Genomic DNA, 20,694 nt, shown 5'->3' on the forward strand with positions numbered 1-20,694 from the left:
GCAAAATACAATGCAAGTTTGCCAAATGGACAGGTGTCCCCTGTAAGGAAAAGTATGGATAAAACTGAAAAAGTATGGATTCTGCCCGCAACATCTGAATCAAACTCTGTGTATTGAAGTTCACACTGAAATTCTCACTTTCCTTTCCCAAAATCTATACTATAGTTCGCGCCACAAAAAGTGGCGGGTGAGGGGCGGAGCCAGTCGGCCGGTCTAGTCTATCGTTGAAGGGTTGAAGTGCAGGTATTGGCCTGTAGTTGAGACTTAAGACAGGGTAACGACTGGGCCAATACCTGGGCTTCAGCCCTTCAACGATAGACTAGACCGGCCAACTGGCTCCGCCCCTCACCCGCCACTTTTTGTGGCGAGGACTATAGTTGAATTTCTTCTCTCAAGACAATATTAGGTTAATTCATCTAATTTCTCTCTGGTAAATTTTTAGGCAACATTCCGCCTCCTCCACCACCTCCACCTGCCAAAAAATCAGCAATTGAAAATGCGCATGGGTTAGGTGGCGAAAACGATAATCAGTTCCACGATTTGAATGGGGCGCATGAAGAAGAAGATGATGCCCATGAGGGTCACGACTGGATTCAGCAAGCACAACCTCCGTAAGTAAAGAACAGTCAAAAAAGTTTTTTTTTGTATTTATGTTTCTCCAACATAGCACAATTGGAAAGAAAAGAGTACAAAAACCTTAAAGTCATAATTGTAAATCCTAACCGGACTTTCAACTGTTTTTATTTGAAAACCGATCTTTAAAGGCAATATAAGTTTATAAAGCGGTATGAAAGTACCTGTCAGTCACCATCAGGGATGCAAAAAGTTCTTGACCTTCCCATTGTTCAAATTGACCTCCTCACTGTAAAACCCCTTTTTCCTCAGAAACTTCAAAGTGATAACCTTTCATACACTCTGTACATATAAATTTTTGCGATTTTTTCAAAAAAAAAAAAAAAAAAAAAACTCTGATTTTACAGCAGTTATTTTTTAAAGAAAAAAAGCATGATTTTGCCGACCTCTCCATTCTTAAAACCCATTTTCAGGGTCGTCTCTTTATTGTAGATGACCATCATTGACAAGCCTGGTCGCATGGTCAAGAAATTTTTGCACCCCTGGTCACCAGGAAAGAATTTTAAAATCATATCAACTGGTCAGGACTTTTGTTTTTGTCTCGCAAGCATATGCTTCTGTAAAATCAGGGCCTACGGCGCTCTAAAAAACTTGAAAAGTCAGGGACTGTCAGGAAATTTAACCAGCAGCGTAGTTAAAAAGGAAAATAAATCTAAATGGACGTTGTGTTTATCTATCAGAGGAAATCAGAGAGTGTGAAAATTTTTGAGTCCGGTAAAAGCAAAAAAAGTCAGGGAAAGTCAGGGAATTGGAAAATAAAGTTCTCAATTATGGAAACCGTACTATAAATAGCATCAATTTCTAATACTGTGAAGCAACAATATTACCTCAGGTCTTTGATTGGGAAAAAACTCATGGAAGTTTATCAACAAAATTAATTTATAATAGAAATAATTCTGATTAAGCCTTTGTTGATGGCATTCTAGTATGCACCAAGAGCCTTTCATAATTTTCTGCAGCCCTGAGTTTGGTAAATTTTGGTTTACAGGATTGGAGAGGTAAAAGAAATTCACAAGCAAGATAAAAGTGGTTACAACTATCAAGATGGAGGAGAGTATAAAAATGATGAAGAAGGTGAGTTTAGTCTCTTTTAATCCTTCCAGTTAAATTTCGATTGCATTTTAGTATTGAATATTATAATTTTCCTCCTAAGCTAGGTAATGAGATTAAAAATATAATTAAGCTCCTTCTCCTTCCACAGCAAACATGGAATGAGTTAACTAGAAATGGATCAAGTCGCATTTTGGAAAAAAAATGAGTTGGGAGTGATTTCCAATTCAATTAGTTGTGCATTTCTTCTTGTCAAAAATTCCAAGTTCAGAAAAAGAATTTGAACGTGAAAATAATTGTTCAACTTCCTTCTTAAAATTGAGTCTTATAGAGGAATAAAACTCCTAACCTCTTTTTCTTGGTTCAAACTTTTTGTGACTTGATGGATTTTTGTTAAACTGGTCTTATATGAATGACTATAAACTCCATCATTGAACATGAATGAATTGAAATACCTAATATTCTGTCATGATGAAAGAAAAAAAAATTCTCTGAAATATGAAGGCACTCTGACAAAAAGAGATCTTCTTAAATCCTAATGTAACTTTAGCTTACATAGAAATGTAACTTTGTTGTAAGGAAGTAAAAATAAAGATTGAACCAGCAAATGTTAGCACAAAAATCCCAGTCAAAACTTGAATTGACTCAAGCAAAAACGTCCGTTGTCCAATACAGGGTTTCATAATTGCAGTGGTTGTTTTTGCCCCACGACTGCTGAATAAGATCGATCTCTTTTGTAAATGTTTAATTATACTTAGGGGATTTTTCAAATAATTTTTCTACATTCCTAACATCTTAAACCATATTTTGTCTTTAAGTTACAATGAAATTGTCCACTTAAACTCTGAAACACTGTATTTGACATTGGACGTTTTTACATACGCCGATTCAATTAGTAATACAAGGAGCTTTCACTTTTTTATTTTTGTTTTAAAATGCCGTAATGTACAATTGAACCATTTGATGAAAGAAGGAGGTAAGCTGTATTCTTGCAATTTTGAGAAAAACAAGTTTAAAGTTTAAAAACAACATTCACATAATAATATAGTCCCAACAAATATTAAGTTGATACTGCAAAGGTGAAAATTAGTCTTTCGTACTTTTTTCATTGCCAGACTTATTGTGAAAAAAGTCTGCTCTAAATCATCCGTTTTTGTAATTTTTAAAATTTTCACTTACCTCCTTTGTTTACGGGAGGTAGCCCTGAAATTAAAACTGTGGTCTTAAGATTATGGAGACTATTTATAATAACTGTTGCAATACTCTTGCATGCATCCTATTTACTTAAATTGTGCGTCGATGGAGCAATGAGTTCAGTTTGAGTTATTTGTAATTTCAGAGGAGGGTGAGCAAGATTATTTAGGTCATGAACAAGGTGGCAAAGGAGAAATTCTCCACCGGTTACCACCCAATATTCGGGAAAATTTATTGAACAATAGATTCGTAAGTTGTTTCGTCTCATTCATGCCTGCCAAAGAAACCTACATGTTTCAAGTGTCAATCTCCTTCTCTACTCTGTTTTCTATTTTTCATTTACTGGTTTTTGTTCCTCCATCACATAATTTTCAAAGGTTGATCTTCTCTTTAGGTCTACTTTATTTTAACGTATTTCATCTTCCGTACTTTTTATCTATCAACTTCACTAATATCTCTTTTGACAGATTATTTTTTTATTGACCTTCTTTGAACATAATTTTGTTATTGTTTTAGTTTTAATGCTTCTGTGGTATTTTTATCAGCTAGAGTAGTAAAAGAAAGTCTCTAGCTTTCTAAGTTATTGTTTATTCTTTTTTTGAAGTGATTTACTGAAAGTAGCTATTAAAATTCAGGCCTATTACTCTCAATATGTAGTTTAGTGTGAGAAATTTTGGCACCTTAAAATTAGGAAAAGTTCTTGTTTTTTAGTTTTATTCACTGTGGTTAAAGAACTTAGACTGATATCTCTTTTAATAATGGTACTCATAGTCAGTATCCATCAAATGATCGAGAGGATCATGAAAATGGGCTCAGAAAAATTAGATCTCTTAGAGTAAATTTTTAAGAAAAAAGTTGATTTTTTTAACATTTTGAAGGTAATCTAATGTAGTAATCAACGGATCACTGTCATTAGACTCTATATTAGAGCTTTAGTATTGTCTGATAGGTGTAGTTTTTCCTTTTATTCAGAATTCATAACTTTTTTTTTAAAACAAATTTCAGTTTCATATTTTCACATGTCTAGGAGTCTTAAGCATCTGATCCTTTTTTTTAGAAAAAAAAAAGAAAGCAAATATTATTGCACTCCTTCCTTTCTTCTTTCTTTAAGTGGCGCATGCAAACAGCATTCTATAACTTTAACGTTTTCCTTTTACTAAAATATTCTTATTAATTCTTTCCCCATCATTTATTATCAATTAATGAAACACAAAAGCTTGTCCTACATTTCACATTTGATATACTAGTGAATAAGATAAATATCTGAAATACTGTTATGCATAAGTTACACTTGTCACAGAATCGCGTATTGATGGTTTAAGCTTATAGATTAGCTAAAAATAAAAGAATATGTTTAATGGCCTAGTCTCTACAGCCAATATCAATGGGGATATCGTTCCTCAAAAAATATGTGTATGACATCATCTACGGCGATGGTGCTTACCACGGTCTCTCTTCACTTTTGTTTCATCAATTAATGAAGTACACACTTGCACTTGTTGTTCCATTTAAAACACAGATGAAACCAAGTTGGAAGAAATCATGATATGCACCACTGCAGTAGATGATGTCATGCACACGTTTTTGGAAGGGCGATGTCTCCGATACTATTGGATGTGGAAACTCAGTACTTGAATAGATCTCATCATTTTTGCCAATGCATAATCCAAATGTATCAAAACGCAATTTTGTGACTAGCACATTATTGCTGTGAGTGACTATGCACAGTTCTACAAAACTGATACCGTTCATAGGCTTACAGGCTCATCCAATATATGGATCTGCATAGTTTAACCCAAAAAATTTTTAGTAACAAGGCCGATCAATTTTCCTCCCCTCGCTATTCCAGGAATTGTTGACAAGTATCTCTCCCTTTAAGCAAAATCCCCAATTTTGTAGTTTGTAATTAATAGCATGTATTTCCAAGATGAAGTATTTAACGTAAACACTATGCTCTAATTGTATGTATTAGATTTATGTTGTAATAGTAAAATGTAATGTCAGTGTGGAAAGAATCTACATATTATCACTATTAAGACTTACCACACATTAAGAGGACTCTATTAATTAGGAAATATTCTTGTATGTTGTGAATTATGTAATCAGCTGAGTACTCATTCTGAGTATGTAATTTGGATCTTGACCGGTATCAACTTTTTCAATGAAAGTTGTTGGTAAAGATTATTTTCATGGAAAACCTATTTGGGTTAGTTGCACTTGTTAAGACTTCAAATTTGCAAATTCTAAAACAGGGTGTTACAATTTTTAATATTTTTACACTCTCAATGGAAACACACATTAATGATCGTGAATTTTTTTTTTATAAACTACGGAAGAGGAAGTACTTCTGGTAAACAGAACAACTAATGAGTCATTAATCAAGATTAGCAATACACTATTAAAATGGGGGGGGGGGGGTATTTAAAGCTCTGAAAGAGAAATTCTAAGTAAAGCCTGGAAGAGAAATTCCCATTAAAGTTCTTAAAGAGAAATAATAATTTGTATCGGTGCAAAAATGAAAGAGGTGAGCGGTGAGCTCTTCAGTTCACTTGCAATGCATTGTTTGAATGTATCTGCCTATGCTGAATACTCTCCCCTACCACTCTCACCCTGAACCGAACAGAATTTCTTTTTTGAACCTTAATTTCAATCTTCAAAATACAGTTTACACTAGTTGACACCACATCTAGTTCACACCAATCGTGAATTTATAAAACTGGGAGTGAGTTGAAAGTTTTAACAATTGTGTAATGACTAGTGGAAACCATTTGATTCAGAAGTTCACTATTTTAAATTTATCTATCTCCTCTGGCAATTTATTTTCTGGGCTTTTCGGCTTTTATTTCCTCGTACGGTAGAGTGAGCCCGGCACTATCACTATTGCATGTGAAGGAAATCACTATTTTTTATGTTTTTGCTGTGTCTAATTCTCCAAATTTGTTTGCTTCTCTGCAGATCCCCCATTAAAAAGACAGCGTGATGGTTCAGCCAAAATAATTAAGACTGGATAATCAACGGCTATCATCCCAGAACTGATCAGGATATCTACGTGTCTTTCCAAGTTGTAATATATTGCCATGGTAATTTTTTATATTTTATGTCAAAATCTGTTATTTGTAAAATTCTTTTTTTCTCAATCTTAGTGTGTATATTCTGCATTGCCAGGGTGTCTACAAGTCTGGGAAACCTGGAAAACAGGAAATCGTACAGGAACTTCACCAGGTCTGAGAAAGCAAGGAATTTAATGATCGGGACTGGAAATGTATGACAGCTTGAAATTGCAAAGCTGAGAAAACATTAGTGCTGTCCACTTATTGAAATTGAGTCTTAGTCTTGTTTTGGGACCAGTGCATTGAGTCTCACTCGAATAGTGAATAGAGGAATAATTTTCAACAAGAAATTGCAATTTTATTTAATTGAATGATTAATACTTGAAGGAAAAAGTTTCACCTGTCTCTTTCACATGCAGTGCGATTAATGCCGAAAATTGTTCGTTTTCAATTCCACGCATGCTAATTGTTGATGTGAAAAGTCAGGAAATCTTGGTTATTTTGGCCAGGTAAAGTCTAGAAAAGTCCAGAAATTTTAGTCCAAGTTTGTAGACACCCTGCCAACTATCCCATTTTTCATTGAGTTTGCCTGTAATATTTTTCAATACAGGGTGCCATTCTAGTATTGGAATGGCAAGCCATTAGGGAAGTATTATATGTATTGAATTGCAGTTTTCTCCTACTAAGGTCAAGCTTCTCATTCAATATTTAATTAAATTCAGCCCTTGCTGCCAACCATTAGGGAGAGGGAGGGGTCCTTGAACCCACCCATAGTTGCCGTACATTTCATTGAAGGTAGGCATGTTCAAACTTTGTCCCGTTATGTGTAAAACGTGCTTTTCAGAGTTCAAACGTATGGTTGAACACCTGGTATTTCTTTGTCGCTCGGCTCCCACAGACTGTCATTTGCCTTTTCAGCACTTGATTCTTCTGATTCTGTCACTGTTTCCATTGATGGAATCCAAAATGATATCCATCTCTAATCTTCCAAATTTTTATTCTTACACTAAAAATTTATTAACCTTATTCCACTCTCACCAACCGTCTTTCTTTCTAACTCATTCAACTCTCCTTTCTCCAAACAAATCATTTTCACTTCCGCACTCAACCTCTACCTTATGTTCACTTTGTGTGTGCTACACACTCAAAACTCACGTTGGAGTCTGGGTGAGAGTTTAAGAGAAAAGAGAGAGAGAGACACAACGCAAAATTTAGAGTTCCAATTCAATAACTTTATTCTACTTCTTCAGAGAAAGACACAGCTCTGGCTCACAAAAATACTACACAATAAAAAGAGATCATCACTGGCCCCAGGCCTTATCACAGATCAAAGAGAAAAAAAAAGGTAGTGTAGCTACTGCGTTCTGGATCTCAAACGCAAAATAGAAAGTTTAAGAAAATCTCACTCGCACACACAAACATACTTTTACTCTAAAACTACCCTTGCTGAATAATCGCTTTACAAAAAATTGTGCTCATCGAGCTTACAACGTTAGCAGATTGCTGACTTCATGAAAAGGAAATTACAAAATTGATAGGTTATTGAAAGAGAAAGGGGGGGGGGGGGCTCTAACGCCAAACAAGAGGCTGGACTGTTTTCCAGTTAAACACAAGGATACACATTAAGCAAATACAACCAGAAACGGCTTAAAAAGGCTACTTTCACAATACCAGTTTCATGATCTAGACCACAAAGTTCTTGCGCAACAGTCATTAATAATTTGAATTTAGCTGGACTAAAAATGTCTGCATAGTTTTTAATATCAAGATCAAGTCTTCTACATCCAACCACAAGCCTTTCAGCATCCTTCCTTTTTTTTGGTTAGACTATAAAAGTCTTTTTCATCAGGGTGGCTGGCAAAAAAAGTTGTTGCGAACTCAATAATGAGGGGATCACTTATGGCGATCAAACTAAGCTGAGCATTCTCTTTTTGCCCGTTGCCATTTCCTTTTCTAAGAATTGGAAAGACGACTTCTCGCAGTTTTTGCACACTACCTCAGAATTTGGCGTTATTACAACGCCTGCTTCCTTCTGAACTTGTCTTCTGAGGATTTTCCTGAAAATAGGCTTATCCAAATTTTCTAACTCAATGTCACTATCTTCATCTGTAGAGTTCATGGCTTTGCTCAATGTTTCATTGAAATGTTTGATAACATGGGTTGAAGGCGGAGCTTTTGGACATTTTTTTAAATGTCTGTAAAAAGTTTTTTTTACAAACAAAGCCTCACAGTACTTACATTTAAGGTACGGATAAATGTTCGAGAAAGCTTTGTTACTTCGCCATTTAGGTAGAAATTTATCTGCATCTAGGGTGGTAGAGTTGTAGATATGATTTCCTTCATCTCAAAGTCTATCGGTAATTTCCAGTTTTTTTTTTCATGTAAGCCTTCTTCAGGTCCTTGTTACAGTTATTTTGCAAAATTGATTGAGGGCTAGCAACTAGCAACTCTTTTTTCGTCATTACTTTTATTTGCCCATCTTCCTCTTTCAAGCTTAAATATTTTACAACGTCTGCTTCATTTGGATGATGCTTAATGATGTGTCTGGTAGAATTGGTAACAAGTTGAAAACAATATTTGCAGAAGTTGACACGGTCATAAGTTCGGTCTGTTTTCTTCTTTCTGAGTTTAACCGAGGGCAATTGCTGGTTTTCCTTTGGTGATTCTAATTAACAGAGGGAAATTAAAATTATCAGTGCTGTAGTGATGCGAACAACAGTTGAATCAGTGAGAACGAAAACACACCAACTTGATTGCTGGAAAATGCCGAATTTTCATTGAAGATGGGCAATTATTATGAAGGTCATTGAAGTTAACCGAAAGGAAAAGGCCGTGACCAATTCTAAGCCTAATTAAGTTAGTAATAAGGGAACGGTTCCAGTCTAGTCTGTAAAACCATGGTTTGCGAGAAAGTGAAGGGAGAAGTGATTTTAATCTTTGACCTTTCCGGGTACATGCTAACCAGTCTGAATTCCAATCATTAAAATTTTGTTGGGAAATAAGGGGGAAAAATTGTTTAAAACAGATTTTATTATAAACTATCTGAGCTAGGTGAATCGATTTAGTCAGTTGGTCAACTGTCTCATTACCTAATATCCCTGAATGACTAGGGATCCAAACCAACCAAATATTTCTATTTTGGTATCTAAAAAGGGTTTCTTTGGTTTCTTCAGTGAGGGGGTGGAGGTCCGGTCCGGTCCGGTCCGGTTTATTAAGGTTAACTAAGGCATTATGAGAGTCTGTACAGAATACAACATTGGATAGATTAAGACTAATACTATGTTTGACCGCTTGAAGAATAGCCCACGTTTCGGCCTCAAAAAAAAAAAAATTATATTCGGATAGGTAATAGACTTTGTAGGATTCATTAGCGAGAAAGGCTGAAGAGGTGTGGTCAATCGTCTTGGCACCGTCAGTATAAAACTGGGTAAAGTTCCTAAACTTTGATCTCATTAATTCATTAAAGGTCAGTTGGATTAAAATGTGGTCATATAGTTTTTTGGAAGGAATGTCAAGAAAGATGGTATTTGGTTGGAAAAATTGGAAAGCAGGATCTCTCATATATCGGTAAATCGCTTTGTAAGATTTTAGATTCTAAAGGTTTTCTCAGGAACCATCTATTTAGAGAAAAAGTGGGTGTTGTTTATTAACCCAATAGTTACATGACATAATTGATCTCTCAAGCATCTTAATATTCCTAATAATGGGATTGTGTTTCAGGCTCATAGATCTGATTAGGAGTTTGTCTGTTAGGAAGTTAAATCTGTTAAGGGTGGGAGGGATAGCTGCCTCGGTGTTTAGATTGTTTGTAAGGGTTGATCTGAGAACACTTAAGGTTTTACGCAGGCAGGAGTCTTTGAGTATATTGGTTCTTTCAATAAGATTGAAATTTCTGCAATAGATAGGAAGGCCAAAATTAAGAATCGGGCGAATCATACTTATGAAAAGTTTTCGGGAGACATCCTGGTTCATACCCCAAGAAGAGCCATGTAGATATGACAGAATGTTTAATTTACAAGAACTTTTTAGTTTAATAAAGTTGGTATGAGGAAGCCAGTTCATTTCCTAGTATATAGGAGGCCTAAATAGGTGGCTGAGGGTAGTACAGGGATTAAAAAATCATCCAGATTAAAAGATAGATTTTCAGGGAGCCTCTCAGTAGAAAAAATGATAGTCTGGATTTTAGGGAGAGATAGGTCAAGTCCTAGAGCTGTGAGAGCGTTGTTAATACGTTTAAGATCTGAATTAAGTAATTCCATAGCCACTTCTACTTTTTTAGTCGTGCGGCGAAGCCGTATAGACTCTAGGTTTCGCAGGAGGCTAAAAAATGTCCACACTTTTAGGCTAAGTCCAAGAGGAGAATTTTCGAGGAACCAAGTAACATATGAGGTATTGATATCGGTGCATTTTGGCCCAATGGAGATGTTACATGTACGAGGAATTTGCAATTTAACTATTGATTCTTGTATAAAAGTTCGCGAGGAACACAATGGTGCCACTGGTTTTCTCTGAAATCATCTCCCAAGCTCAAAAAAAGCTCTCAAGTTGAGGCCAAAATGGAGGGGATATCCCACCTTACCCTGAGAGTCCACGTCTACACGAAGACAAACTCTCCATGCAAAGATAGGGAGCAAATACATTAGCAGGGTTGCCGTGTTTTCAGTTTTGGAGTCCCCAGATAAATTGGTAGCCCTGTCAATGTATTAGCTCCCTATCTTTGCATGGAGAGTTGGTCTTGATCTAGACTTGGACTCTCAGGGTAGGGTGGGATATTCCCTCCATTTTGGCCTCAACTTGAGTGCTTTTTTTTGAGCTTGGGAGATGATTTCAGAGAAAACCAGTGGCACCATCGTGTTTCTTGTGACCTTTTACCCGAGATTCAACAGTCAAATCGCAAATTCCTCACACATGCAACATCTCCATTATGCCAAATGGAATTTCTGATCATTTAGCCATGGTTTGGTAGCGTTTAGCAATCAACTGTGACCATAATGTAAAGAACCCACACAGGTGCCTTTCGGCGGAATGTCGCCCTATGGCATTCTTTATCATCAAGTCACTGTTGAACATTTACTGTTAAGTAGCGTTTAGCAACCAAGTATAGCCAAAATTTCCAGAACTCATACCTCAGATGTTCAAAGAGTGTTAACATGTGTCGCCAAATGGAATTTCTGATCATTTAGCCATGGTTTGGTAGCGTTTAGCAATCAACTGTGACCATTACATAAAGAACCCACACAGGTGCCTTTCGGCGGAATGTCGCCCTATGGCATTCTTTATCATCGAGTCACAGTTTAATAGCGTAAATAAGCAACCAACGGTGGCCAAAATGTCAAGACTCCAAACTGGTGCTTTTTGGCTGAATTTCGCCCAATAGGATCTTTGATGATTTATCAGTAATGGTTGATGTTTATGTTGATTAATTATTACTGTCTGAAAGTGAATCCTGTGGGAGAATATTATAGGGTTGGTTCAAACAAGTTTTAGAATTTTTTTCCTTAGCGCTAATGGACCCTAAGGGACAACTTCAATTCATCGAACTAAAAGTTTTCAATGTTCATAACCATTTTTTAACTGTCAGAACTCTCTAGACCACATTATATTCATGATGAATTTAAAGAATATCGCTGTCAAAAGTTGAGTTCTCCTTCAATTTTAAGTCGAAATAGTAGCCGTAAATCTTCAAGCACCGAAGAATGCAGAACTTGGTGATGGCGTCCGGGTCCGTTGCTGAAATTCAGAAAATGGATTAGGTACGATACGAGTTGGCAGAAACGAATCATGTCGCATCGCGTTTAAACCGAAAAAAGGTTTGCAACAGGCCTATTCAACGAAAATAAATCGAAAAACTTTTTCGCCTTGGAGGCCGCACAAGAAAATGATCAAATTTTTTTTTAAAAAAGACTCACTTGCACGTCAAATTAATTTAAAATTCCCAAATAAAGTGGCAACCCTGTCAATGTATTAGGTCCCTATCTTTGCATGGAGAGTTGGTCGTGATGTAGGCGTGGTCTCTCAAGGTAGCGTGAAATATTCCTTCCATTTTATCGTCAACTTGAGAGGTTTTTTTTTTGGTTGAGAGTTATATTCAGAGAAAAGGAGTGGCACCATCGTGTATACCGCGAAATTTTCCACAAAAATCAACTGTCAAATTGAAAATTCCTCACACATACAACATCTCAGTTTTCAAAATGCACCGATATGAATACTTCATGTGATACTTGGTTCCTTGAAAATTCTCCGCTTAGACTTGGCCTTAAACTGTGAACATTTTTTAGCCTCTGGTAAAACCTCTTAATTTGAGATTATAGAGGAGGGCATGGAGTTGAAAAGTTTAAAGGATGAACATTTAAGGGTACATATTTTAACACTGAAAAAAAAACCCCCGCCTTGGGACCTGCATTTACATACCGTCCGTTCCAGGCTCAAAAAACGAAAATTACGACTGCAAGAGCTTTAGCTTCGATTGATCCAGGTTCGAGGGCCAGAACTATAGCTCAAACAGCCAAAATTTTCGGCCTTTGTGCCCCCAACGGACAAAATGTCGATATAGCCCTTCATTGTAGCTCCCACGGTCGGATTTTTTTTCCAGTGAAGAAAAAGAGAAAAACCAAAGGAAATAGTAAAGAAAACGAGAAAAATTAAGGATATTTCCAGCTTCTGAGGCAAAAATTTATTGAGAATAATTCCATTTTGTACCTGAAAAAGAAAAATGTTCACATACCTGTAAAATGATTGAACTGCCACAGCTCGTTTTGAGAGGTAACGACAATGTGTCACTGTTGGATCCATTGTTTCAAATTTTTGAGTTCTATAGCAAAAAGAAAAAGTCAGTGGATTTCCAGAATTTTATTTCCCCTGTCATTAGAGATGCTTCACACTTACAAAGAATTTGATTGATGGAATTGTATCACACCTATTGAATTCCTGAAATATTGTAAAACATTATCATTACACAGATCCAAATTAAAATATAAAGTTAAAAAAAGAAATATTATTGAAAGAAAATAGTAACTATCAATGTTTGCCTCTACTAAAGTTTTAAATCAAAATTTAAAAGAGAATTTGTCAATGACTTAACTGGAAGGTTTTTTTAGATTCATTAGTCCAATTAAGAGCAGATAAACATTACTTAAATTTAAGCATTTCTCGTCAAACAAATACCATGCATTTTGTTTTATTATTTCATTACTATACCTACTATAAAAATTCATTCACGAAAAAGAGGAATGCTATCAATTTTCAAAGCTTGAATTGACCGTAGAGGGATGCTCCTCTTACACCTTCTCCAGCACTGTGGGATATACAAAGGTATGTCCTCATTATTTATTGTTGTCAGACATTCTTTTTTTTGCTGGAAGACTTCATTTTTTGAAATCAAATTTTGTTCCTATAAAACGAAAGTAGAAACAACAAAGAACTTTAAAAATTAATCATCCTTGACTTCTCGAGTTTGGGTGACAAGGTTCACAGAAAAAAAAAAAAGGTAGGAGAAAAATACGTGATTGAATCATTAAAATATGACCAAAATGGCAGAGTAAAGGATCAAGTTAGATTGATTTTCTCTGACTTCTCCTAGTTTCAATTGTAAAGTTAGCAGTGCTGATGTGGTTTTTCTTTAGATCAGCCATTAAATCTTCCTGACCTAAGATCTGAATTAAGTAATTCCATAGCCACTTCTACTTTTTTATGGATATTATAAATAGCTATATCATCAGCAAATTCTGAACTATATGATGTAGAGAGGGATCTAAATAGGTCAGAAGTGTAGATAAGGTAGAATCTTCATGTATGTCCTCATTATTTATTGTTGTCAGACATTCTTTTTTTTTGCTGGAAGACTTCATTTTTTGAAATCAAATTTTGTTCCTATAAAACGAAAGTAGAAACAACAAAGAACTTTAAAAATTAATCATCCTTGACTTCTCGAGTTTGGGTGACAAGGTTCACAGAAAAAAAAAAAGGTAGGAGAAAAATACGTGATTGAATCATTAAAATATGACCAAAATGGCAGAGTAAAGGATCAAGTTAGATTGATTTTCTCTGACTTCTCCTAGTTTCAATTGTAAAGTTAGCAGTGCTGATGTGGTTTTTCTTTAGATCAGCCATTAAATCTTCCTGACCTAAGATCTGAATTAAGTAATTCCATAGCCACTTCTACTTTTTTATGGATATTATAAATAGCTATATCATCAGCAAATTCTGAACTATATGATGTAGAGAGGGATCTAAATAGGTCAGAAGTGTAGATAAGGTAGAATCTTCTACTTTCAGCTTTTCAGCTGCTCCTCCATTTCAGCACGAACCCTCTTCTCCACCTCTTCTCGCATTTTTCTCCTCTCCTTCTCTTTACAACGTCTCTTCTCTTCCTCCTCCTTTTTCTCTTCTCTCTCTTGTTTCTTTTCTGTAGAAATAAAAAAAAAGGATAGAGGGAAACAAAAGTGTATTCAGACAAAAGTGCAGAAAAAACTATCACTATGACAACAAATTTTGATTATTCTCAACACCCCCCCCCCCCCCTAATCAAAATACCCAGCAAATGTCTCAATGCAGAAAAACGAACATGAGAAATTCCTTTGGTTAAAATATCTGCAATTTGTTTCTCTGTTGGAACATATTTTACAGTGATGTCTTTTGACTCAACAAGGTTTCTTACAAAATGGTAACGTATGTCTATATGTTTTGACCTCCGATGATAGGATGGATTCCTTGATAACTCTATGCAACCTTTATTGTCTTCGTTGATGATTATAGAGCCAGTACAGACGGAGAAAACTTGTAAAACTTCTTTTAGCCACATAGACTCACACGCTGCATGAGAAAGTGCTATGTATTCGGCTTCGGTTGATGACAAAGCAATGGTTGCTTGTTTTCTGGTAGTCCATGAGACAGCATTTCCAAATACAAAGAAAACATAGCCAGATGTTGAATGGCGGTCATTCGAATCCCTAGCCCAATCTGAATCAGCATATCTAAATAATGGTTCTTGATTTTCCTGCCGTTTAAAGACGAGTTCATAATTTTCCGTACATTTCAAGTATCTTATGATCCGTTTTAGGTACTCAAAGTGAGTATCTGTTGGGTGGCTCTGAAAACGACTGAAATAGTTGACAGCAAAGCTGATGTCTGGTCTTGAGCCGAGCATTAAATACATTGATCAATTATACATATCATACTATCATACTTATATCATACATATATTTAATCATACATATTTTGCGCAGTGGAAGCGTGCTGGGCCCATAACCATTGTAGAAATCAAAAAAAGGGATAGAGGGAAACAAAAGTGTATTCAGACAAAAGTGCAGAAAAAACTATCACTATGACAACAAATTTTGATTATTCTCAACATTTTCTTCCTCTTTCCTTTCTGCTTCTCTCTTACTCTTTGCCATTCTCTTCAGTGCGGCTACCTCTAGCACCAATTTCTCAAAGACCAAACTTTGGTTCTGTTGCGGATGAGGGTCCTGTGGGTGATTCCACTGCGGATGAGGGTCCTAAGGGGAATTCCACTGCGGACGAGGGTCCTGTTGGTGATTCCACTGGGGATGAGGGTCCTGTGGGTGATTCCTCTCCCATTGACTGGGGCCAGGCAATGGCCAGGTTCTCTCATCCTTGAGGGATCTCTAATAGGAGACTTGCAATAACGCCAAATGAGACTTGTTTTATACCCACTTCGAATAATCTTCCCTTTATAGAAGACACTTTTTTACAGAATTGATCTCCGGGGATCTCCTCGGTACTAGAGAGTTAAAGTTGATCTTGATTGATCTTGATATTCTGGGGCGGGCACGAGGTGAGCAGTGAGCACTTAGCAGGAAGCAGGAGTAGCGAGGAATGGACGGACGGAGCAGAAGAATCTAGTGCTGACGTGGCAAATGACAGTCTGTGGGAGCCGAGCGACGAAGAAACCAACCTTTTCCTGATGGTTTTTAACAGAACATTAAATTATTTCTGCTCTCAGGAGAAGAACTAATTTTTTTCGGGGTTTTGTAGATGTCCCTACCAATTTAAAATGCCGGCAAGTCCTGAAGTATTTTACTATTGAGTACTGAAAAATCTTGCGGCCAAAAAAGTGTTTAATTAGGATTTTCCAGATGAGAAAGATGCGAAGAGAGTTATGATCAGTTTTAAAAAATTAATCACTTCTATCTTTCTCTGGTGCTATAATTTCGAGTGTGAAGTCATGCGACTTACCATAAAATGGGAGTCAATTCTGTATATTAACCTTACTATTGTCTGTATACTCATTATTTTGCCAGGTTTCACTGCGTACCTTCTATGCTTCAAAATTAGCATTCAAATTCTCATCCCAATTTGAATGACGTTTCATAAAATTTAAATTCATTTACTTCCTCCAAATCGCCTTTCAATATAAATCATTCTTCCTCATTAAATTTTGACTGGGACATGCGTTTTTGGGCAACATCTCCTCTCAGAATTAATGTGGGTTTGATTAAATTATGAAAGCCTATTAGTGGCTCACACTTCAAAAACCAGGCAATCTTTTTTTCTCTACATTCACAGATTTTTTTCAAATCAACTAGAAGAAAAGAAACCTTCCCCTTTGAAAGGATGGAAGGTACTGGTCACTTTATTCAAAAGATACCACTGCAACAAAAGTTAAGTAATTTTAACCTCACGTGTTGATGATTTGTGTTCTGCACTAATGGATAAGACTTAAATGAATGCTCAATGAAATTTAAAAGATATTTTTTAGAGTCTACTCCATATTTACCTCAAGATAATAGCGGTATCTTTCGAGAAAAATTCAAGAAATTTTTTTACATCTCCCGCAAGTAATTAATAATTTAAATACTCAACATCATTTTAGGTCATAGGGAGCATCATTTTTTCTCTTTCTTCTTTTTCTGTATTTAATTTTTATTTCGACGGCTGAAGTGCAAAACTGCGTATCTCCATTTCGATGTCTCAAAATTTCCACTCTTATTTTATTTGTTTGAAGAAAAACTAGTCAATTTACAGCTTGAAATTCGTATTACAAGATATTCAGCCATTTGAGAAGAAAATTTAAGGAAGCTCTCAAGAAATTAAGTTGCTGAGTTTTCCAAAGAAAAATTAAAGTATGACTGAAAGTCTGCAATGTCACAAACGGAGATCCATGGTTTTCCACTTTGTCCATCAATGTGTGAATAATTTGGTAGTAACATCTAACACCAGTGACAAGATGGAAAACTTCAAAAATATCGAATTACGTAGGAGTTGTCTGGTGGTTTTTTCCTGATATCTTAAGAATTAAAAAAATGTAGTTACGACTCTAACACTCAAAGCCACTGATATCCAGTTAAAAATAATTTTCAACAAATGTTTGTTGATGGTGGAACCACAAAAACGCAAAGCTCATTTGCTTCAAAATCTCTGCTTCCATTCTATTTTATTAATGAAAAAAGAACCAACCCTATTGTTTGAAGTTTTCTCTGAGTATTCTTCACATTGATAATAAAAATTAGGAAAGTTTTCAGAAAATGACGTCGAATTTATATTGTTTGATCATTATTATTGTAAATCATGACAGGAAGTCTGCAGTGCCGCAAACCAAGATTTGTGTTCTTGTAGTTGCATTGACGTAATGCTCAAAGGGCAATACAAGCGTTTTGTAATCATTATTTCTTATTGAGATGACGCATGAAACATAATTCTGCTAGTTTCTTCAGGGAACTCTAAATGTATTAGCAAATAGGACTTCGGAAAACACATCTTTATTTTTCCCTTTCAGTTTAAGTTTTATTTAGTTTAGGTGATTTATAATTGTGTCTTGTCTAGGTTTTATTTTATCTCGTGAAATTTTGTTTTGAATTTTGTCTCTTATGAATCTATAAGTTTAAATTTTTCGTCAGTGCACATTTCTGTACTCATGAGCCAAATAATTGTATCACAATGAATTTGTACAAGAAACCTCCTCTTTTAATTTTTGTCCGATGAAGTATTGTTCAATGTGGTTTCTAAAAGAGAAAACAATGAGCAGATTTTGAGGCATTGCCAGGGATGGAGTTAGGAAGGGACTCAAATGTTTTCATAAGCAACCCTTATCCATTGATAATTTCGTGGGTATTATTAAAATACAACAAAATAAAATGAAATATGATCAAGTAAAAAAGAAAATGTAAAAATTGAGTCATTGACATCGTTGGTACACTTATTAGGGGTACTATATTGATAGTAAAATTTTAGTTTGTGATGTTGCAAACCTCCTGTCATACTTTATTTTCTAAATAGCTATATTAAAAATTGATTGATTTTGAGCTTGTTGACAGTTTAATGCATTCTACATAAAAATTTGATTTGGAAACATGCCTCGAAGTGATTCTTTTTCTTTCTGTCCGATGGTCCACTTTTGGAATGTTGACAAAGATTTATGCTACTTACTAGGGGAGGTTCCTTTGTGTGTTCAAAAGTTGCTACCACTTCTAGACTCTTTTTAGCTTGGTACATGCTCTAGAGCCTCAAAATTGCAATTATGCCGCAACTAACAGAGATACTGTGCAGTTTTTCTTGTGTCTTGAATCAAATGCAGTGCTGTTATGATTCTTTGTCTTTATCTCACAAATTTTAGAAGATTTTAACAAATGGTAAAATAAAACTTTAGACTGTGTTTCAAATCATGAAACTTAATACAAAATAATTCCGATTCATATCCTTGAAAGAGACTATGCTAACTAAAAACTGAAAAAAAAGTTCTCTTTCTTTCAAATTTTATTTAAGTGTCTCCTTTTATTTATACAATTTCCCTGCCCGTAAATTTAGCATGTCATCTGTTGAATTAATTTAGACAGTAGAAATTTTGTGCAATATAATGTAAAATATTTATTTAGATTTATTGACGTTTGTTTACTTTTCTTAATATTGTTGTCAACCATGATGATGAATAAAATATCACAGAACCTTTAAGTAGGAAAATCGCCTATGTCTGTGAAATCGAAAATTTTTGGCTGACTATAGAATCGCTACTTTTTCTATATTTTAAAATAAAATTTGCATTTAGGTATGATGTTCAAAAGGTTGTCGCCCTCTTTGCCGAGCAAGAGTGATGTGACTCAAGAGATGCAAAGGCGATGCTGTGTTAGTTTTTGCCAAGGATAGAAGGTAGAAGCTCATTTAAAATAGACGCACAAAATATTTGTAGGGCACTTTTAACCCACGCTAAATTATTGATGAATCTCAATGCGCGATTTCATTTTATTAGAAGGTACTCATGGGTGTAGCTAAGGAGAGTCCTAAGAGAGTGACTTTATGTAGCTGCTCAGTACTATGTTAGACCTCTTTGAAGAGTAAATGGGCCCTTGCTCCCCTCAATATTTTGGAGGCCTATTTTTTCCCATAACTTTTTGCAAACATAAATTTTACTTAAAAAAAAAAAAAAAAAAAAAAAAAAAAAAACAAAAAAAAAAACAAAGAGTTTCCTCACTTGTTCATTTTAATAATTTTTTTTTTACGTTTTTTAAAGCCCAAATTTAAGTAACAGTCAATGCTCCTGTTTGATTCATCAATTTGAGATGAATCTTAGCCAGCAGAAGTGAGTCCAAATTTGCCTTTCATTACAACTTCAGTATAGTTACGTACTCAAGTTTATTTTTATCCCTCTAGTTACAATATTTAATACATACATACCCTCTTATATTTTGTTCAAATCTTCATAGTTGAAATATGAACTATTGCTTAAGTGTAAGTGGAAAATGGAGGTATGAAATTAAGTAGCAGAAAGTCACCATGAAATAAAACAACTCTCTTTGGAATGAATTACTCTCTGTAACTATTTCTCAGCTATTACTTATGTATTGCCCATTCTAAGAAGCAGTATGTGCTTTCCTAACATGGAAGAAAACGCGTTTGCATCAAATGGCGTTACCTAACTCTTTGGTGTGCCACACCTGCTGGTTTAGGGCTGATACGCCAACTGGGCTATGTTTTACCCCCAAACCAACAGACTGTGAGCAGCAGTGGGACTCCAAAATGATTACGTAATGTCAATTGATCTACCTGCCCTGTGTCTCCATGGCAAACTGGTTTTTCTGCGAGGAAGAAAAAACGGTAAAATTTGTCCTCATCACCAAGATTCAGCCTCTGCCTCTTAGATTGAATTTTTGTATCTTGTTTTCCTGCCAAGTCTAATTGATAATGTATTCACATAAAATGTTTCTTTTTTAGTTATATCTAACTAAATCCAACTCTTGTATGGATTATATCATTACAGAAACGTTCTTCTCTTGCCGAATTCGAATTTTTCAATTATTAGTTTTATTTGGTCTCTAGAATTGTAGGGGGGGGGGGGGGGGGGAGGGGCTAGAAAAAATTTATGGTAGGCCTGGGCTAATTTTTTTGTGATATGTACTTTTTTTGTTTGTAAACTTATTTGTAGACACTCTTTTTAACTCTGTTATGTATTTAAAGTAAAGAACTAAAGTGAAATTGTATCAAATTTATTTTCAGTTGTTTAAACTTGGTAATGTATGTATTTTTTTGCATCATGTCTTTTTATCAATGTTCTCTTTTGTAAATATAATGTTTATTATCTCTGTACCTCTTGTTCTGGATCTTGATCTTCCTACCTGATCCACAGTTTTTGGGCCACGATACACCATTTTTCTTCTTACTTTTTGTATTGCATCATTACTTAGATAACATTGTGGCTTTTGAGAGAGGCTACATTGAAATCAACTTTTTCTTGAAGGTAGTTTGCAGTCTGAATGCTGAATACGCCAGAGGAAATTTATCAAAATAACAGGCATTTTTTCACATCCGAAAACTA

General features: G+C 35.3%; 1 protein-coding gene across 2 annotated transcripts in view; it reads left to right on the forward strand.

The window, feature by feature from the left end:
- LOC109039583 (uncharacterized) overlaps positions 1–20,465 on the forward strand; it is a 30,284-nt gene extending 9,819 nt beyond the window's left edge. The window contains exons 10-13 of one of the 2 annotated variants that reach the window (XM_019055120.2): positions 443–611; positions 1,622–1,707; positions 3,023–3,126; positions 5,833–20,465. In XM_019055120.2, the coding sequence (XP_018910665.2) occupies positions 443–611; positions 1,622–1,707; positions 3,023–3,126; positions 5,833–5,844 (371 nt within the window). In that variant the 3' untranslated portion in view covers positions 5,845–20,465. The remainder of the gene's footprint in view (positions 1–442; positions 612–1,621; positions 1,708–3,022; positions 3,127–5,832) is intronic. The other variant, XM_019055121.2, reaches the window with a different exon arrangement.
- Positions 20,466–20,694: the final 229 nt, after the last annotated feature.

This window comes from Bemisia tabaci, chromosome 2, assembly GCF_918797505.1.
Source record: "Bemisia tabaci chromosome 2, PGI_BMITA_v3".
NCBI classification, from domain to species: Eukaryota; Metazoa; Arthropoda; class Insecta; order Hemiptera; family Aleyrodidae; genus Bemisia; species Bemisia tabaci.